The sequence below is a fragment of the Anneissia japonica genome, unplaced genomic scaffold (genome assembly GCF_011630105.1).
Source record: "Anneissia japonica isolate Jap-2015-1 unplaced genomic scaffold, ASM1163010v1 scaffold287868_len458714_cov195, whole genome shotgun sequence".
NCBI lineage: Eukaryota > Metazoa > Echinodermata > Crinoidea > Comatulida > Comatulidae > Anneissia > Anneissia japonica.
Window position 1 is genome coordinate 1 of NW_022698322.1, and position 25,092 is coordinate 25,092.

The 25,092-nt window shown below is 32.6% G+C and overlaps 1 protein-coding gene across 3 annotated transcripts in view; it reads right to left on the reverse strand.

Moving 5' to 3' along the window:
- Positions 1–1,081: 1,081 nt before the first annotated feature.
- The window catches only part of LOC117102490 (plexin domain-containing protein 2-like), a 39,455-nt gene continuing 15,444 nt past the window's right edge, over positions 1,082–25,092 (reverse strand). For 2 of the 3 annotated variants that reach the window (XM_033242771.1, XM_033242772.1), the window contains 12 exons: positions 20,319–20,453; positions 18,179–18,248; positions 17,089–17,211; positions 16,200–16,253; positions 15,784–15,848; positions 10,473–10,566; positions 8,760–8,855; positions 7,712–7,854; positions 7,142–7,226; positions 5,801–5,911; positions 4,998–5,188; positions 1,082–4,350 (listed from right to left, as the gene is read on the reverse strand). In XM_033242771.1, coding sequence (XP_033098662.1) covers positions 4,267–4,350; positions 4,998–5,188; positions 5,801–5,911; positions 7,142–7,226; positions 7,712–7,854; positions 8,760–8,855; positions 10,473–10,566; positions 15,784–15,848; positions 16,200–16,253; positions 17,089–17,211; positions 18,179–18,248; positions 20,319–20,453 — 1,251 coding nt within the window. In that variant the 3' untranslated portion in view covers positions 1,082–4,266. Of the gene's footprint in view, positions 4,351–4,997; positions 5,189–5,800; positions 5,912–7,141; positions 7,227–7,711; positions 7,855–8,759; positions 8,856–10,472; positions 10,567–15,783; positions 15,849–16,199; positions 16,254–17,088; positions 17,212–18,178; positions 18,249–20,318; positions 20,454–24,000; positions 24,120–25,092 lie in introns of all 3 variants that reach the window. The other variant, XM_033242770.1, reaches the window with a different exon arrangement.

A 25,092-nucleotide genomic window follows, 5' to 3' on the forward strand; every position in this document is an offset into this window, starting at 1 on the left:
TAAATACAGTTTTAGTACAGCAATCTCTAAGTAGCTTCCTTAGCGAATTTTTCTTAAGGTTAGTAGAAGGAAAACATTTGAAATTATATGAGGGTAAGTATCCATTTGAATGCATACAGTAATTACTGTACATTATACACTCCCATAATCATAACAGTCAGATAAGAAAGTATAATACATACTCCAAGTATTGAAATACACGCCATCGTGTTGGGATTCAATATTTCGACATTAATTATGTCATCATCAGAAAAGCTTATATGCACTAGTACCAAAAGTACATAACAGTCAGATGTGCATAAATATGCACATACTTGCCGAGTTCAACAACATAACCACAGAAATGAATTGCTCCTATTGTATTTGAATAAGTCAATACGAAGCCCTTGTAGTTTAGTATTACCGGTATATCCATCATGTCAGGAGATTTATTTAACTCTCGCATTTTTAACATTTAAAATGTATACAGTTACAATTATTAGGCCTGGGCCTATATTATAGAGAGAATTAGACCTTCCTATATGATCCGGGCTCAGTGTTAATTCCATATTGATAAACATCAACGTTCTTACCATTACAGTACTGTTGAAAGAGATTTACAAATAGGTGAAGATTAACAAATAGGTGAAGAAAGATATAATTAAGGCGTTTTTGGTCACAATTCTAGATCAGTCTTGTATTTAGACAAACTTTGCATTTAGTGACCATTCGACACTCAGTACATTAAGTTTTTCAAACGAGTGAAATAAATTGAACTTGTCATTGGAAGAATCATCATCACCACCATCATCACTAGAGCCGATCCGACGCCACCACCGTCGTAAACCGCTACTGACATGGACCTCACCATAATATTAATAATAATAATAATAATAATCACCATCTTCATCCATCGCCAATCTTATCTTCACCAATCCATTGTTCAATATTTCTCTTGATTTCTAAATGACACCGAATGATGGACTTGGCGCAATATCAATCTTCATGATTCTTGATTGATACACATATAAGTTTAGTTTTAACAGAATAAGAAAAAACGATCCGGGTTACTAAACCATAGCCAAAACACAATCAGAAAACATTGATTTTAAGCTGGTTTATTATCAGAAACATGAGGAAGACAATTAAGAACAATGACATTATCTTATCAACATACACACACAATAAATTGCCATTTACATTACGAATATTTAACGTTAAAGCTTCATCTTATCCTGAAAACCGACAGATGCGTTAATGAACCTTCCCGGCCACGGCGGAGTGTAAAACTTAACAACCAACCAATCAGAACAGGGCCAGCAATACGCGCGTGTCTAGCAAGCACACGTGTTGTCCCAAACGCATGCGTGTTTGCGTATTTTGATTTTAATTCCTGTCGTTTAGCGGGTCCTTAGCAACAATATCCAGCTTAGCTGGAAGGTGCATTAGTTTTTTATTGCTTTGTTGCAAATGTTAAAATTGTTACTTGAACATGTGCTTAGACTTCGAATAATAATACTTAACACCTCAATTTAAACCTTCAAACTTCAAATGCATGCATTCTTCAAAATGATTCTTTGATCTTGCATCACACTTTCATTTACTGAGCACTTTATTCCCTTAAACCACAAATTACATAATATCAAATTCCTTATTAATATTTTAAACTCAGTGGCTATTGTTATACTGTACCAGTGAATACGAATTCTTTATTCTGATTTAATGATGATGATGATGTCTTAATCAAATATGATACAATAACAATTTAATCTGTATTATTCGTAATAATAGCCACTACCTAATTTTCAACTATTTTGCTAATTGGTGAGCTTGAAAAAATTTGCATAAATTATCAATCTCTTAGAAGTGCGTGCAACAATTTAACCAGTTAGGAATTCTTTTAAAACTGACGTAATAATAGCCACTGCCTAATTTCCAACTATTTTGCTAATTGGTGAGCTTGAATAAATTTGCATAAATTACCAGTCTCTTAAAAGTGCGTGTCCAATTGCAAAAATTAATTTTGTACAGTCTAGTTGTTTAAAAAAAAAATAAATATGCAGTAAAATTACGATAAAATAATCTATAAAAATTGTAATTAGTTCAATGGAATTAAAGTTAGGACTGTAAAAAAAGGAATATGTAATTAATATTAATTACATATTAATATGTAATAAATCAATATTAATAAGCACTTAGAAATAAACTTATTAAAATTTTAATTAATTCTAATATTAAACTTAAGTAGTAGTAGTTCAGTAGTTCAGTAGTTTGAAGATCACACAGACTGAAATGTTAACCAACTAAATGTTTTAACTTAATTTTCAAGCGGTTTTTTTTTTTTTTTTTACAACAGTGTATGTACTCGTCTATATTTCTCTTTAACATGCTTGACTGACACAAATCTGTTTATTGCTTTCTATTATGACATCCGATTGATGTGATGTGGCATTCCATTAACATTTCACCAGAGAGGAATTCCAAAGAAATGTGTATAAATTCACAAACACTTCTAATATTTTATGCACTCAGAATCAAGTAGAAAAACATAGTAAACATCTGTCTATAACTGCAAAGAATAAGTGTAATTTAAACAATTTTTTGTTCATATTCAGCTCTAGAAAGACAAACAAAATGTTAGGCAAGACTTGTTAAGTTGATAAGTACAACTTCTATTTATAATTGATTATTCACTGAAACTAGTAAAAGTGTGGATACAAAATGAAGATGTAATTTAAAAAATTGAACCAGTTTTACAAACCTGAACAGCAGCATATACTATAAAACAAGAAAAAAATATTTCTCAAACAATATATATATATGTATATATATACAAGTATTCATCTAGAATCACCATCCATCAGACATGTCCAATTACACATTTCCATCTGATCAGATATAATTGCATTAAACACACTACACATGAATCTACATGTGTATACAAACCCTTACACACATACACAGAAAAGTGAATGCCCAACCCCACAAATCCACAGAGTACAAACCCCTCCACATACACAGAAAAGTGCATGTTCACCCGACCCCCACATGCATGCAGGGTGCATTCTCAGGCCTTTAAAACATATGTGCATCCCCATCCATGCATCATTATCCCAACATACATACATAAATGCATCCTTAGCCTTATACATACAAATACACCCTCATTGATACCTCAGCACACACTTACATAAGTGAATCTCCATCCTCACCTCACCCCTTCCACACACAAACACATCCACACCTCACACACACAAACACTCCCCATCCCTCACACACACACCAAGTGCATCCTCACCTCCACACATTCATTTATATCCTGATTAACCTTTATTTGCTCTGCCTATTAACTGACAATATACAAGGCACATGGAAAATACAATTTCTATTGCAAAGAGACTGGATAAAACGTGTGAACAGCTCGCAGTACGAAACGCACCTGCTGCATATGAGGCAAAATTACTCAATTTAATCTCAAGCATTCCATAACGTGAAAATCTAAATAGCGTATTAATTCAAATAAATTCCCCCTCCCCACCCCCACCTCAGTGCCTCATTTGGAATAAATGCTTCCTCGAATAAACACCCAGGGCATTTACTTTTCTTCCTCGAATAAATGCCTCCTAAATGACTGTCAACAAATATAATGGAAGCAAAAATCGTACTCAACACATTCTATTAATGTTCTACTCCAGTAAAATTATATATTTTCTAACCTGTTTGAAACAGTAAGTCATTTTCACAGTAACTGGGTGCTGTAGTTCCACATTAACAGTTGAATTAAGGGGCGTTTATTCGAGCATATACATATCCATTTTACACTAAAAAAAAATAAAGGCTTCTCTCGATTAAAGAGCTCCCTCAAAAATCGTTCTCAACCTTAAACGCCCTGGGGCATTTATTCGATTAAATACGGTAATAATTTATTTAAATCTTCCTCAATAAAAGTATTCTAAAGAGCAACAAATTTAGGAATTTACACTATATAAATCTCATAATACTCTAACCCCATTCTATGAGAGTAAAATATATAAGCTACTATTTTATTTAACATTCAATTGATTTTTACCCTGATAACCGACAGGGAACTCACACTAACTCATAACAGGCCCTTGATCTAATAAAATTTAATATCCATTTTGATACAATCAGGTTAAAAACAGATATTGAAAACCAGTGTATATTGTTTTTTCAGCCAATAAAAAAAGTTGTTTTTTTTTTTTACAAAACCAGCGTAGCCAAACTATTAACAAAAAACTTATTGGTTATTGGTTTCTTTATACATTTTTAAATTTCACCGATCTCCTCGTCTGGATGATGATATTTTACTCCGATTGATGGTTCTCGCTTCTTACACTTCAAATGCCTAATCTGTGGAGAGAGATAGATGTAAAGAGATGTATATCAATGAATGTGTGCAGCACAGCTATACGACATGCATAAATTTTATCAAATTCTACTTGGACACAGATAAAAACATTTAAGTTTTTGCCGATTTACATACTTTTATTATGAAAAACCCTAAAACTCAATTTAAAGGTCTACTACAATGTTCCACAAACTAGGGAATGCGTCACAATATCAGTATTTTCAGTGGTACTAAAATGTATCCTTATATTTGATTCTTACCATCGAAGAATACCATGGTAACAAATTACGGACAAAATAATAGAAACCGGTTTTACAGCTTATTGTGTGTCCTGCAAATTTCAGAGTGGCACTCTCTCTCTCTCCCTGTGCCTTAAAAAATCTGCCATTGTTATTTAAAATAAAACAGAATAATCCTTCCCACTGATTGAACCATAATACTAAACGTTCAATATAATATCATAACGTGAATTTAAGAACTCAATTAATTTGCTTTATGGTAAAGTCAATGAATATTTACCTTATTTTTAGTAATTTAATTGATGTATTCTTCAGAGGAAAGTTGTTATTGCAATTTCATGACAATTAACTATCAGACCTAACAAAAAGAAAATTAATGTTTTCTTAATAAACTATTAACTGTAACTTACCTCTATCAACATGATGCCAGACTTGGAGGTGGGGTGTCGGTAGGCATACACAATCCACACAGAGAAAGCAAAGATTACTGTGAAGGCAATGAACACCAACGCCCAGATCCCTACAGTACGGTGGTTTTCCTGGTTCCTTGTGCCTTGTTTTTTAGACTGGGGTGTATCGCCCTCATTACCTGAACCAGTGACTGGAAAAGGATCAACAGCAAAAAAAAAAAAAAAAAAAAAAATAACATTATTCAAAATTTCAATAATATACCCTCTGATTCAAGACCACCTTTGGGACTCTGTAGGGTGGTCTTACTGTACATCTTCAGATAATTTCATTTTTTTTGCAATTCATTTCTTTAGGCACGAGCACCAAGGATATGCCAATCAGTGAACTTAATCACTATCCTACGTGACACATCCATTAAACGACAGGGGACTGAATGAACCAAGGGTACACCGGGGTAACCCCCTACTCTTCTCGAAGATGTACTGGGTTCTCTAAAATGCACAAAAGCCAAATGCGTGTACACTGGTTAAAGTCCTTATCTGAGAAGACTTGTTCCACCACCAGAGCTTTGCCTTAGAAGACTAAAGATTGTTAGTTAATACTTTGAGAAAGTAGTCGCAAATGAGAGTGGTCTCAGGATTAGCAGGGCCTTAAAATTGGATGGTCATATATCATGAATGAATGTATCTTCTACTTTTTAAATGGTGAATATTGTTTCTTTTTTTTTTTTATGTTATATACAGAGATAGATTGCCAAATTAGAACCATTTGGCAATTGAAACGTCTTTGACAGTATACATACATTTTTTACAGTATTTTCCAGCATATCCTGTGGGACATATGCACTTGATATCGTTAGCAAGCTGACGGCATTTGGCGTTAGCTGCACATAGATTGTTATTGCAGCTCAAAACTGACAAGAAAGAAAAAACAAGTAATCAATTACCGGTATATTCTATATTCTATAACATTAACAATAATAATGATAATAATAGAGTACCAATGGTCTAAATTCAATGACAAAGGTGCCCAAATTTATGTTCCTACATCAAGATAATATCACTAATGAAACAGTATATTTTTTTTATGTCAATTTAATTATTTTTTCATGAATATTCTGCTATTAAACATGGTGACCAATTACAGTGCAGAAGCCTTTATGAAATATGACTGTTTTTAAATGGGTTACTGTAATTATGTACTGTGCACCTTTTTTTATTTTCAAATTAAATCTAAAAAGCTACTAAAACGGTGTAACAAAATGCCATATATCTGCATAATAGGCATAGGCATGAGAAAAAGAACTATATGAACCTGCTCCATTTTTCAATATTGATAATTTCTGAACGATTTAAATGCAGCAACATGTTTGTTCAAGCTCTGAATATTCAGAATGTTCCAGTTATCAAAGAACTATACTTATAAATATTATAATGTACAATAAAAAAAACAACATTTTCATTGTCATAAAACTGTGTAACACACTGAAAAACCAACAGCCATATGCTTGTTAAATAATTAAATGCTAAAAAGCACAAACAAACACCATCTTCATCATAATAAAAACTAATTATTAGCATACTATACTGAAAATTCCCTTACAATTTTTTCCAGAGTCTAATTGTTTATGGTACCCACAGGTTATGGGTCTACCGACGTGTCAAACACAATGGGAAATGAAGTGCTGTTAGGTCACTAAACAATAAATAAGAATAATAATAAATAATATCAATAATAATAATCCCCGGACCACGCTGGCACCTTCTCGGGTGTCTTCCGCCGATATTTTTTGAGTTCAAACCTTTATGTATGTTATGGATGAAAGAAGCAAATTACCTTGTTTCAAGCATGGAGGTAAGCTTTAACTCAGGCCATAACTTCGTGAACAAAGCTGAGAACAGTCTTGAAATGGCAGTCTCATACTTTATAAAAATGTTTTACACTCTAGAATGTCTACACATCTAGATGTGTATAAGATAATCACTCACAGCAGTGTCGCAGCAGTGGTAACCATAACCATTGATAGTTGTATAGCAGTTTGTGTAAATAACAAAATTCAAAATGATGTACTGTATCCCAAATGTTCATATGGTGGGATACCAATAAATGATATTAAAACAACACCATTCTTGAGTTAACTTACTTGTTTTAAGGGTCGGTTTGATGAACTTTGGAGTTGACATTACTCTTGAGGAGGGACACTGGTGCAAGAGGTTGATAAAGTTTGACTATAAAAAAAAAACCAGAAATAAACTTTCCACAATGTCCATGCCTGGTCAACATACATTTATATGGCTTTAGAATTTGAAATAGAAACTTATATCAATCCGTAAAATCTGTAATTAATTAAAGCTGTGTGGGAATTAAACCAGTGACATTTGTGGTAACATTGTGAAGCTCTACTGAGCTAAATGCCTTAGTTATTACCAGTGCAGATTGTTGTTGCTGAAGGGGTCGAAACCGAACATTACCATTATGCACGGAGACATATCAGAGATAGTGCCATTCTTAACCTCAGTCCTCAGCATAAACAACTTTCCACACTAGTTTTATGTGCCAAATACAAGTAGAACCCCGATTTTACGTACAGTACGGGACCGCAGGGGGTACGTAAATTGGGAGATTCGTAAAAATCAATAAATGTATGCTATGAACGAGGTTACCTAGGCCTACGACGTCCACTGTAGGCTTTTCAAAAAGCATTTGCACTTACATTTTTAGAACATCCATTATCGTACCATTCTTGACGGTAACGGTCAAAACCATTAGAACATCGCCCTACCACCTCACACCACGTACAGGTAAAGTTTATATACGACTGCGTACATTCCTCGCAAGTTGTAAACATGTTGCATGCTGCAAAAGAAAACCATTTACATCATCAACAATAATAATGGCAGTAACAAGTGAATATAGGGTAACAATAACAATTATAAATATTTTTAATAATAAAGTTCTTTTTCACATCCAATAGCAAGTAACTCGCCAATTACAAGACAGAACAATGCTCTAAAAACTAAGTTTCTTTAATGGATCATAATGTTTTTAAAGGATTTGAACCAAGGACCCTGGGATTGGAAGGCAGGCATCCTAACCACCAAGCTGAAGCTCACTTTTAACAATTATAAAAAAAAAACACCCAAAATATTTTTTGATGGTTTGCATGGCGAGTATCAATAACAAAATCACTTTTCGGTACACCAAAAAAAATGGTGTGTAAATTTTACACATGGTGTACCAAAAAAGCAGAATGATTATATAAAAAAAACACCCAAAACCTCCAATAATACTAATAAAACATTTTTATTTCAAAGATTATTATTATCATTATTATTACTTATTATTATTAACACCAATTTTGGGCCCAGTGGGAGAGCACTGAATAGGCCACCCAGGTTAAAGAAGAAATAAATAACTGTTAATGCTTTTTAAAATTTATATAATTAGGAAAAAATATACATTTTTGTAGATTTCAAGGCAGTGACGAGCATAATATATAGAAAAACTTTTTTTTTTTTTAAATTTCACTTTTTTGAGGCGGCGGATGTGCTAATTGGTAAAAAATAAAATTTTGTTTTTATTCGAAATCATCATTATTGGTCTTGCTTTAATATTAATGTAAATGAAATAATGACAATAATAATGAAATTGTTTCACAACAACAATAATTTTAGGTTTTTTCGAAGACACTATAAGTGAATTAGGCAAGCCTAATGGCTTGCTGCAGATGGGCATGCATCCAATCAATTAGATTTTCGTACTTATCTTCGGCGTCAAATGAAACGCAGTTCCCTCCTGTAACTGTTGTAAGTTGAGGTCAACTCTGTGGTATTCATAGATAGTTCGCTTCTTCAAAACTACAACGCAAAATTGTTAATAATAAAAACAAAACACAATGATTAACATATCATTATCATCATCAAAACCTTCACCCTGCCAATATTCATGATAAAAAATAAAATTATTATTTATTTTATTTCCAAACCCCTTGCACAGTTTTAAGACAACTCAGACAGCATGGTATGCACATATGCACATATGTAATGGGTTGTTGTAAGACTGCATTGCATCTTAGAATATTAAACACGTTTGATGTTCTTACAACAGTTTTAAGACTGTCCCCGTTTATAAAACATGTCGAGCAGTGTTCTACAATGCTGTCTGAGTTGTCCTTAAGAGGCGTGCACATTTCAAAGTAATTTAGGAAGACATAAAATCAAGTTAAAAAAAAAAATCAAAAGTCAATAATCCATGTTGAAAATTGGGAAAATGGGAACACAAAAGAAATACAAGATCCATGAATAGAAACATACAAGTAGCAGTTAGGAGATGAATAATTCTATTTACATCTAATAGTTTTACTAAACACTCCTCTAGTGGCATTTACTTGCAAATTCCCAATACATCTACCCACTTGTTTGAAATGGAATTAGGCTCTGAATCAATCAATCATTCATTGATGTTTAAATTGGTACAGTCAGGTTCACTGGAAGTCAGTCTAAACATGTTCATTCTAATTCTAAACATGCTCAACGTGGAAATTACAAAGCAAAAGGATAAATTAAGAATCGGTACAGATGTCTATCAGATGGGAATTTCTCTTGTAACGTGTGTCTTCCATGAATATAATTTTCCATATTAGCAATATTTTTTTTTTAAATTTCTTTCACACTCGCCACTTACAGGATGAGAATGATGCTTTATAAACCAAGTCTTTTTATGAGGCCTACGGAGTGGGGTTGTTTTTGTACTGAGAAAAAGTCCTGCTGTGACAGGAATTGAACCCAGGACCCTGGGATCAGAGGGCAAGCATTTTAACCACTAAGCTATTCAACTCCACTCCACAGAATTTCCAGTCTTTTGAAGATTATGGGCATTCAACAATATACAGTACCTGTATTACATTTATATATTTATCAATCATCCAGGCTGAAACATTTTATGCTCATCATATTTCTAACTACCATCTGATTTTCCTATTAAAAACATTGCTTCTGATTAGATGTTGGCCAACATAAAATGCCTAACCACACACCCACAGATGCAAATACTAGGGTGGCTTTCATTAATGGTACAACTTATCCAAATGTGGTTACGCCAATAGCAAGCCATTTAATAACATTTACATTGTTCTTGCTGCAAAGACTTGATAATAAATTATAATTTAAAGGCAACTTTAAAAATAAATAACTACCAATAGGGACATGCAACATGAATGTTAATAAAATGCTTAGTTTGGCAAAATGCTTGCTATTATGAACTGTATCTGAAGAAACATGGGTCATTCTAATAATAAGCTCAATGGAATATATGATCCCAATGCCATTGGCTAATACACACACACAAAATGTTTCCTTACAAACTGTCATTTTATCTATGTATGACTTCTGTTTCATAGTTATTGGAAAGCGATGGATTTCGCTTTTTGGCAATCTGTTGGCCTCTGTACTTAATGGAGATACAGTCAGACTTACATGAATTAATCGTGGTGTCGTTGTAGTAGGCATCTGTAATGCCAATCCTTACAGGATGGCTTTTTGAAGGTATTTCAGAACCTGAAACAGCAAGCTGTAACGAAATTTAAGAAAATTGAAGTTAATGTAGAAACTTAATAACTGTCAAAATGTGAGTGAATTGTGATATCTTCATGAATTCTTTTTTGTCAGAAAATACCACCAAAAACAGCAACAATAACAGTTATCCTAATAATAAATTTTTAATACAAAATACAGTACAGTACTTAATATTATATTATCAAACCTATTAAGAGTATTTTTGGTATACATATAATCTATTAAAAAAAATAACACTTAAAAAAGAAAGACACTTCAACATTTTTAAGTTCAAATAATGAGGGACACTGGAAATAACTGCTTAACTATAAAACAAACAAAAAACTATTAATTTAAGGGGTCAAAGTTTAATAGCAGCAAAAGCAGTAATTAAGTTCTCACATGTTATAAACATATTTCTGCATTATGCATTTTTTTTAAATTTTGAAATTGTGATTTTTACATCACTGTTATTATTACTCTTTTAAACCTCTTAAAGCACATTATATTACTACACTTGTCTTTAACATGAATGGAAATCAATTTTTATCTTGAATCTTCAACCACGTTAAATACTCCAATTATATTTAGAACGTTAAAGTGTCAAGCTAAACTCCTATCTCATATATCTTGACCAATTAGTGTATAAAATATTGCATGAGGGAAATGACGACACCGAGCGCCAGCTCTTCCAAAAAATCACATCCAGAATACAACATCTTAGATGTACTGAGTATACAGTTTAAGTAGTTTGGCAATGCTATACCACCGGCTCATAAGCAAGTGCTGACACATTAAAGTTACGATTGCGTACTTGGATCCGAGCCAGGCACACTGCTGTGTAATCGTAATTCACAGATAATGACAGGTACCTAATGCATTGAATTTATATATGTCTCCCCACCCTTCTTCATCATCATTTTTTTTTACTAGTTAGACTATGAAAAAACACATCTTTTATATATAAAATAACTTTGAAAATGATGAAATTGTGAGTATTGCATAATTCTAAAATGGTGTGAATTGTCATAGAATAATGAAGACCATCAGAATGATAAACGCTGCAAAAACGACATTAATTAACACAATCAGGGCCATGAGAAACACAAATACTGTGAGTTACTACTTGAAAAAAAAACATCAGATATCTTTTATTTATAAGGTAAGTTTATGTTTATCTTTTTTACTAGTTGACTATAAATAAAAATTAGATATCCTTTGTTTATCTTGATGAATAAATTATGAAAGGCAATTAAAAATGATGAAACTGAGAGAATTGCATAATTCAAAGATGACTGTAGGAATGATAAAGACCGATAGAAAAATGAACACTGTGAAAATGATATATTATGAGAATGATAACATGATTGTGAAATTGATAAACACTGTGAGAATGATAATATGAGTCATTGTAGTGACCAAAAAATGAAAATAGACTTTTTAATATATTCTTATTTCTCCACACTTCAACATATTATTAAGTTATGAGTAAAAGTTATCTTTATTCTATCTGTATTAAAGTATATATGCTGCTATATATTTATGCTCATTACTCAGTTTAACACTAATAATGACAGTACGCTGGATTTGGGATGGCGAGCCTCAAATGTGAGGGTAAAAAAACTATGGAAATGACAAAACCTAACGATTCTGATGTGAAAATTACATCGGTTGAGACAATGAATGACAGTGACAGACTGAAAATGACAATGATTGTGACAATGAGAAAGGTTGTAGGAATGACTGATGATAAATAAAACAAGATGCTAAAATAACAATCTAATACCGAAGGATATCCATTAATTCCAACACAAAATCAGATTCTAAGTATTTCAGGACAGATAAACACCCACGATCACAAATGTTGTGTTTATCCTCGGAAAGCTTTCCTTTAGGAAATTCAATTTTCCTGTTCCAGACTACGAATAATAGGGCAATTTATGATTCACAACTCTTTCCTTGAACATGCAACAAAGTTGCCAAAAGTATCAAACATATAATATACAAATATAAGGCGTCACTACGTAAATATTGTGATTGCTCATATCCCGGTAACGAGGACATTTACGCTGCATTAGGCATAGTGGAAAAATGCCTGTAGTCTACCAGGATGCAAAATCATTGATGAAATATCAACTGGGGAAATCCCTTATTAAACTGCAAGTAGCGTAATTGATATCTGCAGGCCTAGCACAAGGTTAGCAGGTAAAGAGAGGCATTTTTATTTAGGTCATCACTCTATCTTAAGCATTAAGTTGAATAATATTAGCCAATGTGTAGTTTTTTTTTTTAAAGATTTCCATACAAAAGACAGAAGCCAGCTTAGAAAGAATGCTTTAGAAAGTGGTAAATTTCTAAGTGCATCTACAACTACAACATTCCTCCACCAGTTTGAAATTCCCATCCTTGGCTGCCAAGGATGGGAATTTCTAACTGGTAGAGGAATATAATTCTCCCATTTCTGGGAGGGGTGCTCAGAAAGAGTGCTTTAGAAAGAAAGTGGTAAAGTTAAGTACAGCTACAATATTCCTCCACCAGATTGGAATTTCCATCCTTGGCAGCTAAAGGTGGAATTGAGTAGTCAATCTACAATATTCATTTAAAGTTTTTTTTCTACATATTATTATAATATTAAATTTTGAAGTACCAACTAAACAAATATGGTAAAAATGACAGTGGTCAACACACACAATTGGTACTGGTTGGTAAAATAGACTTCGTTGACAACGAAAATTAACGTAACCAGAATGCGTTAATCAGCGTTAAGTTATGCACGTGACCAAAAAAATATGGCCGATTGGTCAGTTTAGAAACAACATTTGCGTTAATATAATTTAGATTAAATTTCAGAAAATAAAAATTATAATATTTACCCACATTGAAGTAAAAAAATAATTGTTTTTCAAAAACTGGATGAAAACATTTTTTTTAACGAAAAACCCATACTACGGTAAACAGATTTTTAAAACTTATTAATAGATACATTTTATGTGGAAAAAAAATACATTTTAAATGAGTCCTTTAACTCCCCACCCAATCCCCTTATCTATTACGACACTGAAGTTGAACACAGTATCTGTCAGGAGAGAATGGTGTCCCAATGGAATTAACCTACAAATTATGAACTAACAAACTAATCACAAAGTAAAACAGGGATTGTATTCAAATCAAAGGGGACTGGAATCATATATGATCATGTTAATTATATATAACCGCTTAAGGGTTTCAATTTAAAAGTGCTTTATGGTTCTCTGGCGGCATCAGCATTTGGCATCAAGCATATCCTTCCTGACGAGATGATGGATTAAGTGATGTAACATCAGAAATGAATTTACACTAGATCTTCTGACTCATCAAGACTTTTAGTTTGATTTACAATTTTTTTTTCATGAATAAACTCTGAAATTAATCAATGGGATGGGAAACTGTTCCTCTCATATCCTAAGTCAAACAATTATTAATGCTTCCCTTTTATGAAGGAAATTAACTCAACTATCAATTTATGATTAAACAGACTTTTGTAAAATGCTATATTTTGTGTAGTTAATATGATTATGATTATTAAAATCACAATAAAAACAATGTTAAAAATAAACTTCAGATTTATGTCACATTAAGTATGACTTAGTCACATTTAAAATGATCCCAGGGCAATAAAAAATGGGTCCAAGTTTAAATGAAAAATTAACCTAGGCTCTACAGAATTATAAACACCAGGCCCTAAAAACTGACCCAGACAGCAAAAAAATGGAACTTAGTTACTCACTCTGTCAGTCCCATTGAATCATAAAAGCTCACAGGAACCTGTTAAGTCTATGTACCGTCCACCCAGAGGAGATCCCATCCTGGTACCCGGTCACATAGTATCTATAGATAATTGACCCCCTGCCCTGGGAAGGATGTCTTATTTCACTGACCTATATTCTACAACCCTGGATTGTACTCAGTTTCAGTCTACTTCTGATGCCGACCTCATGTTGCAGGTGTAGATATATTGGAACCCATTCGGCTATGAATGATCTTCGATATTAATCTACGTACTTACAAATAATCACGCCTGTCTTACGTTATATTAGTAAATCTCACTCTGATCAAAGCCAAGGACGTGAAGAATTCATTTTTGGGTTCATTAGTTCCATGGTAATTGAAAGCAGATACAGGAAGGGGCTCTTCAGGGAGGGGGAGATTTCCCGAATGCAGTATGTGGACCGGTCTACCTAGATTAGTTCTTTGGTAATGTTAAAACCGTACAGCAGAATGTGCATGATTAAGCAACTTCGATATGAGTCAGCCCAAAGCTGTCAAATAGACTATAAAACGTCTAAGTACAGATAGAGTAGAGTGGAGAAGCTTCCTATATTCATTATGTTCAGTTTTGGAAATAGCATGGCAGCCTACCAGGCTACTTAAACATAAATTCAACAGATTAGTGGGAAAAGACAATAAAAAGTTCTGTAGTCTCTGTTGAGTTGCTCTATAACATAAATTTGTTTAAACCTGTAAAATAGCAACCGGAAATTTCGAAAAAAAAAATGGGCCCGAGTCATGATGAAAGAAGCCAAAAGTAAATGCAATAAATTGATTTAATCTACTAATGTGAAATATTATTGCACAGCCTTGTAGGGGGTGTCATAACAATGCAATTGTTGATAAAAAGTTAGATAATTCTTCACAAATAATTGATTAAGTAGAAAAAGAAGTTTAACACAATTAATTGAATAATCTACTAATATACCAACCAATCTTGGCAGGCATCTGATGAGCGAGACAAAAACAAAATTTGTATATAGCGGTCTATATGCAAAAATCGCGAAATATAGCACACTCTATGTTACTATTTTAAAAATTTCAATGGTGAAACTGCTAATGATTACAGTCGTCGGTCAGTAGGCCTATAGCTTCGTTAAAAGAAGTTTATATGGTCTGTATTAACATTTTATTGTTTTATGAATTTTAGGTTATAATCGGCCTATACAATTTATCTTTCATAAAATTGTTTTGATGCGTGATATAATACAACGTAGGCATGAGACATTAAACGTAGATGCTCATGTGTGAGACTCACACATTATGTGTGAGAGTTTGCAGGTATACACTAAATGAAATATCATTATTGCATAGCCATATAAAACTGTCATAATAATAATAGAATTGTTGATTAATTACAATTCATGTATCAAGTAAAAAAAAAACACTATACTTATTGATCATGAAAAACTGCTTGTCTACTAACCTTCCTATAAACAAAGATGATTCTTCCATCACTCAATAATGACACTTGAAATGTGAAATTTCCAACTATAATGACAAAAATAATCAAAACTTTATTTATTGTCATTCAAAGCCAACAGCGAACAAGCTGCCAAGTACAGGAAGGATTCAAACCGTGTGATATGCTCACTGAAGCCAAGGCTGATTGTGAGGCTTAGAGAGTGGAGATGATCACAGTCACGAGGAAAGTGGTAAACTCTGTGATTTACAGCCGATTCGAACCCAGAACTCGAGAATTAAAAAGCATGCACCCGACTATCAAGTCACAGTACGACTCCAAAACAGATCTTTAAACTTTGTACACTACCATGTTATACGATACAAAATTTACGAGCGCTGAAAGTCAACAGACATGATTGGTCTCGGTGGCGTACTTACCTGTAGGCCTCTCCTTGAGATGCACCTGATTCCACTCAACCGTAAATCTCGTACCTGTGGGAAGATGCAATAAAGACGAGCCATATATAAATTTCACCTTGGACCTTGGAATAGCATATCGGTGAGTTAAACTTCACGACCACCTGGGGCATTTAATAACTCCACCTGTGAGTAATATAGTCACCTACACTACTTACTAACAATCTTAAATTTGTTTTCTACTTTACGATCTTGTTTCATTTGTAGAGCAATTATGTTTTTTTTTTTTATTACATACAGTATTGGTAAATGCATTATACAGAATTCTCCTTGTTCTTGTAGTTGTAAAATACATTATCAGATTCATTATCAAGGCCACTGTATTTATAGTACCTGCAATACATTTTGGCATCAATGTAATCTCATACATACTAAATACATGTATTGCATTGTGGGATATATCAATGACGAACCATTACAGATCCATTTAGAGTATACTAATTTAACTATAGACTACACAAAATTCTTCAAAAGTACTAATGATGACAGAGTTCTTTGAAAACTTTTGCTACTCCCATGTTCACGAATTCGCCTTGTACTTTAAATTTATCTTGTTGCCGAATTGAATAAAAAATGTTTTTTTTTTTTCTTTTAAACGGATCTTCATAGCTTACAGTACTTGTAATCTATTATGGAATACATTATATGCAAAGACATAAATATCTAAAATAATGCACTAAATAAAATAAATAAAATTATCATCATTAATACATTATTAAAAATATTACTAAAAGATTTATCAGTTATATAATGCATAACAAAATAACAGGCTTATTTATTATGTTATTATTATGTTAACATAAGTAAAATATAAAAACTGTCTTATCAAATAAGCAAAGGGTTTTATTACCATTATCACCATATCTTATTGTTGAGTTTTCATGGATACTAGGGTCAAAGTTCGCCATCAACGGAGCAATGTACTGCGTTGCTGCCAAGTATTTGTGATAATAGTCACCCATATATACAAACCCTTAAACAACAAACACAAACAATTTTACAACTATGAATAATAACAATTTTCTCTGATTTTTCGCATTTAATTTAGATTAGGTACTGCACCCCTACTATGGGGACACCTTAATAGGGGTGTCCCCTTAATAAGGATTGATTATAGTGTTAAAAGATATACTTTTACAAAATTTGCAGCGAAAAAAGTGTCCCCTTAATAAGAGTGTTCCCATAATGGGGGTGTCCCAAAGGAGAGGTTCTACGGTATTTACAACCCAGATAATAAAACCGCCATGTTTAAATTGAATTATAACATACATATTATCTCAGCATCATTGTCATTAACATACAAAATGCAATATAATGTTAAAAGCATCAAGAAAGCCTTAAAATGATCATCTTTGATAGCTAACATTTGTGTTTTCTCAGGAGAATAACTATTTATTAATCAGTAGTAAATATCATCAACTGGGTTTCTCTACATTGCGGGTAATAAAAAACGTACAACCTTTATTACATTACTGTTACGACCTTTTAACCTTTGTAATTTGTCAATAACTACACATTTGTGCAGTACAGCATGCCATATCATACATACTAATTTACTATACTTTATCTTCTAGCTATATTTTACCACACTTCTGGCAGCTTCATAAATATTCACTATTTTGCTTAAATTCTATAAAAACCCCTCAAATTTTCCACATATTTAGCATTTTCCCTGACTTTTTATTACATGCTCAAATTTATCTTAAAATCCTAGATTTTTTCTGTATTTTTGGTGTTTTCCTTATTTTTATTATTCACATCACAATATACTTTAAAATTCCAAAAAAAATTCACAATTTTTTCGTCTTTTGTGATTATCTGAGGCTCAGAAAATGTATAAAATTAAATGTATAAAATGTATTGATCCATGTTTTAAATGTATAAAATGTATTAATCCATGTTTTTCTGATAGTATGCAAGACTTTGTAGTTTAAACTTACCTCCTGTTGTGATTAGAACATTTTTAACATGATGTCCATAAAATGGGAAGTTGAAAGTTAGTTGGGCAGGCTGAAACAAAAACAAAATACATTAATTTTCATTTGAAAATATAAATAATTTTTGTATAATTCCTTAATAAATTTATTAATCTAAATATTAATGGATGTTCTGCAAAATTGAATCATAATTTTTACTATTTTCTGCACATCTATATTATTTAGCCTTCACTGGCAAAAACTGGCAGAATTAGCTGAGTACCTAATGAAAATCAGTGTTTCAATTTTCTTATGTCTGGTATACCATTGAATATTCTAAATATATTGTTTGAACACATGTGGAAAACATTCTCTGTATACTTGCAAACATATATGCAGGAAGACATACATTATGTATGTACTGATACACTATGGTGATGGTAAGAATTATTTATTCGTGAATCACTTAGTGACTGTAAGATTCAAATTCAATACTGTTGTAAGTAGAGATATAGTTGCATATATTAATATTTTATATTTTTATAATGTACATGGCATTGGGATGAAGTTTATGAGTACTCTTATAGTGGTTTGAAAGCAACAGGTTATTTAAATTTTATATTGGTAATCAGCTCCACCTTATAAAATGGTTGTACTTATTGCTGCGGCCGAAGCGTGGGTGGGTGGGTAGGTACAGTTGGTAAGTAAGTACTTAGTATTCATTGCATTGCATGCAATGTATCTGCGTTTATGTATTTTTATGGTGACAAAATAAATGGAATGAAATGTACTAAATTGGACTGAGGGTATGCATAAAAGATAGCATGTGTTTAACTTAACAAAACTACTAATAAATAGACAGTCAATAGACCGCATTATTTACCAAAGATGACATCATCACAGTTTTGCCGAGTGGGTATAAAAATGTACAAAACGCCAAAAGAACTATGCTAATGCACTGAGTGGAGTCGAAAGTGGTGCATATTAAATCGTTTAAAATGTTATGAAGATACTTTTTATATAAACGTATACATTTTGAATGATTCATGAGACTAAGGTTGATTTGATTTACATTTCCATTTAGACTAAAAATATGAAGAATTTCGTGAGGCCTTCTAGGGGGCCTAGGCCAATCGCTCGCAGGACTTGCCACATCCAGCGCTAACTAAGGCGATCACTGTTGATTTAGAGGTACACTTTCAGCTTAATACTGTAACTAAGTAATTTTGTTGCAATTTCTGTGTGAAGTATTTAAACTTATTGGACAAACTTAAATTGTGAATTACAGAATAAGATGTTTCATTTGACTATCATGGCAAATGAGTCAGAAGGACGGTGTTTGTGTGACTCTCAAGTCCAGGGCTAGGCCCGTGTTCACGCAACAAGGCTATGCAAACATGTTCAAGTTTCTATATGTTTATTTCACTGCATTTCAAATCTAACGGGTGGAAAATTCTGACATTTATTAAAGAAATTTACCAAGGCTTTTTCTACGATAAAATGTACAAATAAAGAAGTTTGAGGAGTTTGAAAACCATCAAAATTTATTCGAGCAGAGGCTTATTAAGTGTGAAAGAACTGCTACCTAGTGGTTTGTTTTGATGTTATACCCACTATAACAGCTTTATCTTGGTAACTATTGGTCTATTGATTTGTATGATTCATGCGGGCTCAAAATCTAATCATCACATGACAATGTGGGACTAACTATGTAACTGAACAATGTGCACTCTGTAAGGTGATCTGATCATTAAGTTACTTTGTGCCCATAAAGTATCTCAAGATCAAATTACTGGAAAGGGTCATGGGTCATTATCAAAACACGTAGAGCAATGGCGTCTCCAAAATGATACTAGAAAGGTCTATTTTGAGCTTTCCGTAACTAGGTCACAACCAGCCAAATAGTTCCATAATTGAAATAGGTTTTGATAAAACAGCTTTCATCATAATCTTTGGAGTTACCTTAATTAATTTATTTATCTTAAAGTTCTGTATATTTCATTGCTTCTGTAATGGATAAATCTTAATATATTTTGTAATGTGTCTGTTGATTTTTAAATCCTGAATATTAATTTAATAGCCGGGTGATCTTTTCTCGTCACCTTAAGTTTGAATATCAACTTAAACTAACTACGATAAGCTTGAGATGTTGAGATGTTCTTACCACAGCCTGTCTATGATTTGTTGCTAGTTGCTGCGGTGTGATTGGTTGGTTTAAGAGATCAAAGTCTACCCAGTAGGACATAGCTTCTTCTGATTGAGTAATGTAACGTGATGTGTAATAATTATGATCATCCACCTAGAAAAGAAAAATAAAAGATGGTAATGATTAGAGGTCACACTTGTAATCTCAAATTTTTGGGTTCGATTCAAATTCTGGTCGCATTTGGCATTCTGCTGCTTCTCTTCATCCAGGGTATAAAATGTACCTGAAAATTCTTGATGACTAATCTGTATTCACATTACAAGCTTGATAGAATGGAATTCTCCCAGTTGTGTAGAAATTGCTCCATGCAATATTAAACATTTTTTAAGGAAACAAATGGCTGAAGGTTAAGATATTAATACATGGAAAATTACTACAAGTACATAATACTAATATTTATTTTTGGTTCAATGACCTGGGAAGACCTGTTTTCTCTCGAAGACATTATGGCGAGCACATCTAATCAGGTCAAAATGATGCATGAGCTTCGTTAAGACGCAGATATAAAGGATCGTCGTCCTAAATACGATAACGACAGTCGCAGACATTATGGCTGGCATGTGCATCTTTGTTAACCAATTCTTGCAGCAAACTGTCAGTATTTCACTTCCAAACCACCAATGAAATACAATCTTCTGATAAAATTACATTAGCACTTGTAATTACATGGGAATACCAGAAATGACATATCTTAAATGATTTGTCAGTTATGGAACATTGGAAACATAGTCAATGACCTGGTCAAGGATAAGCCAATAGGATTATTCAATAAGCGATGGCAGGTCAAAATCTGTACAATATGTTAAAGATTTTGGTGCAAATCTCAACATATTAATAAAAACCCTGGGCAAATGTGTTTACTTTACATTTGTAGTGGTACTATGCGCAGAGTAGTGGAACTGTAACTTGGTAGATAAAATGCTTGCCTTCCAATCCCAGTCGTGGGTTCAAATCCTAAATATGATACCACAGACAACTCCAATTCTTAAGCCCCGTCTATCAAATTTTCTTTGGCAAAGAAACTGTTGTATGCCCATATATAGTCATGATGTACCTATATATGGTCATGATGTGCCCATATATAGCCATGATGTACCTATATATGGTCATGATGTGCCCATATATAGCCATGATGTACCTATATATGGTCATGATGTGCCCATATATAGCCATGATGTACCTATATATGGTCATGATGTGATGTAAACATGACCACATATAGGCATGTCCCATGTTTTTGCCAAATAATATTTGATAGTGTGGATAGGGTTTAAAACAAGTACTTTTAACATATTTATAGAGGACGACTCCTACTGGCTTCTCAAAGAAGGTCAGCTAATTTAAAATGAAAAAAATGGGATGCTCTATAACCTCAAAGTCAATTTAAAAGGCTTAAAAATGGAGTTGTCAATTTTACAAGGTTTAGGGAGTGACTAATGTAACTGAGACCCATAAATTGACAACCTAACTCCCTAAGCCCTATAAATTGACTGAGTTATTACACATTATTTCATTTACTAGCTAACCTTCAGTAGTAGTAATATTTTCTATAATAATAACAACAGTGATAGTGATAATAATGTGCTATCATTTTTTTAAATAAATTTATACACTTTATACACAATCATAACTTATGTTGTGGTGGAGCTGGGTGGTGCTGAACTGTGGCTGCCATGGGTCTCCACGTGCCCAGCCCAAATTTCTGATTTCCAATTTGAATGAGGACCAATAAAGAATTGTTATTATTACTATTATTATTATTATTATTATTATTATTATTATTATTATTATTATTTATACTGTATCCAATTCAATTTATTTTATATACTTTACATTTCTATCCAATAAAATTAATTTTCTTCGAAACGCTTGTATCTACGGTATTACTGTATTTAACAACTTCACAACACCTGATGAAGGCCTAATTATGGGCAAAAGCCTACAGATTAATGTCTTTCAAATCTGGTGGTCCCTTTGAAGGAATTTCTTTTCGAACAGTAATTTGTATAGTACTTTTATTAAAATAGTTTATTTATAGTACTTATACTTCTAGGAAATTATTTGGTGGAAATATGAAAATTCCAAACCATACAATATATTAAATTTAATTGAAAATTTTCTCATTTCCTATATTAAATTAAAAAATAATTATTAAGGGCAGTTTAACATGACTTACTCATAAGATTGATAAATAGATGTTCTCACCGACACTTCCAAAATCCAATAAAGAACAAATCAATATCCAACATACAGTACTATTACCATCCATAGTAATCAGGAAATTCTATTTAACCAACATAATAAATTAGATTTTATATATTCAAATTTGAAAGAGGCTGTTAGGCCAATGCTTACAGAAAATTCTAAACAGCCATTAGTAAGCACATCTAAATGGGGCTACTACAATACACTACAGTCAATAACAGGATGTTTAATTTTTTATAGGCATTGAAAAAATAAGTGTGGGCTATCAAAAAATGACATAATAGAACTGGCGCTTTAATCACAGACGTAAATTAATTGTGTGTGTAATTGTAAACGCTTTCCTCATTTCCCACGTTCATCGGCTAAAACACCTAGCAGAGAGAACAGGATGGAAATCATCGTTAATATTAATTAAAATTAATTGGTCTAAAATGAACACACCTACTGTATCAGCAAGTGTATCCTATTCTCAGATGAACATCAAAATACCATGGAGCTTCTATCTTGAGTCCATTTTGTGTTTGTAGACGCATGTATTCTTTTACACTGTTGGAATACTAGTCAACTACTGTGGTTATCTTATAAGGGGATCCTCAATACCCTCAATATAGCAAAGGCTACTACAAAGATTGAAGGAAGTGAAGTTGTTTTTGATCATAAGAAATATCCTACAATTTGCTCCATGATTGAACTTACGTCCATGGGATTGTACGGCTAAACTCTTAAATGTACCAAACAATTACTTCATTCTACTCTAACACCCATCAGCCAATCAGGAAATGAAAATCTCTGTACTTTATTTCGACATGCATAGAAAGATAAATGTGGACCCATGGTAAAACATCATTTTGTCCTTTAACAGTCTACTGATACCTGTTACTAGATGTGAATTGACTATGCATTATACAAATAATGAATGTTTATGAGTGAAATGGGATAAAATATTTCATTCGGTGAAAGATTGGGTGTTCTATTCAACTCGTCGGCTATGCCTCGTTGACCGAATGAAATGTTCTACCGCATTGTACAAATAAGATACATTCATTATTGTTTCGTATACACGTATCTCTCCGGATCGCCTGCATGCTCTCTTAGAATACAATGACCCATCTTTCTTTCGAAGTACAGCATAAAACCGGCCTAGGCAATAGTAGGCCTAGGAATCGATCAAGTTCAGGTTTGGCTAAATAAACTCAAATAATCACTGCTGAAGCTGGCAAAATACTCCATTCGGTTAACTGCATATTTTATTGCCTTTTTTGTTGATTCGGCATAACTTTCATTAATCCTCCAAACCAAATTAATAGAATATATACTGGTGTTTTTCTAGATTTTTCTAATGTGCATAAAATAATGAATGTGACTCACAATTAATTATAACATGACCATTTAAGAGCCAGTCTTTGAAACACAAAAAATATATTTTTTCTCTTACTATAGTTTCATTGGTAGTAATAACCGCTTGCTCTGCGCTTCGCTGTGATCTCGTTTCTGATACAACATTTTGTATCTGTAATTGCTCATTAGTTAATGACTCATCAAAATTATAAATATCTGAAAATAAAAATATGGTATACGTAACACATAATTTATACTGCATTCTTAGTCAATAAATTCACAATAGTTGTAGAGTCAGTCGGTGCTTAATTTTTAAGAGGTTTTAATCTGGTGAATTATGAGGTTTTAATTATGCAGCTTTTAATTATGTTTTCAATAAGGCCTTAAATCAATAAATAATTATTTCTTACCATTTTAATCAGGCTTCTAATTGTTTTTTAATCAGGACCTAAATTGTTTTTTATTACTATTTTCATGGTTGGGATCACCTTTAAGATTTTTACAATTTTTTTGTATGTCTGGCAATAGAAATCATACAGTACTTCAAACATTATATTTTACAAGTTGGACAAATAAAAATAGTTTATCTTTCTTATTTCATCCATTATTACCCTAATATCCAACATTTATAGAAAATCATCAAATACCAGAATAGAAGGTGAATTTGAAATAGAATATGCAGTACAGTAAATCGATCCATGCATCCCTGCCGTTGTCTTTTACTGATGGTAACATATGGAAACATGCAAATTATTCAGCATTTGACACATGTTAATTCTTAAACTAAAGTTAACATTATATTGAAATTTGAGAAATGCTATTGTTACTACAGTACAACCAAGGCATGTTTTTCTATGCCTGCAAATGAAAAATCATACTTTCACATTGTATTATGCAAGTTGGACAAATAAAAGAATTTGAACTTTCATATTTCATCTATTACGTTTATCCACCCACCATTTACAGAAACTCACCAAATACCACAAACGGCTGAATATACACATGCTATATTTGTCTTTTATTTATGGTTACATATATGGAAACGAATGTAGGTAAGAATGGCCCCAGAAAAAATGGCCCCAGAAAAAATGGCCCCAGAAAAAATGGCCCCGGAAAAAATGGCCCCAGAAAAAATGGCCCCGGTAAAAATGGCCCCATATGACAGGTAGGTAAAAATGGCCCCAATGAA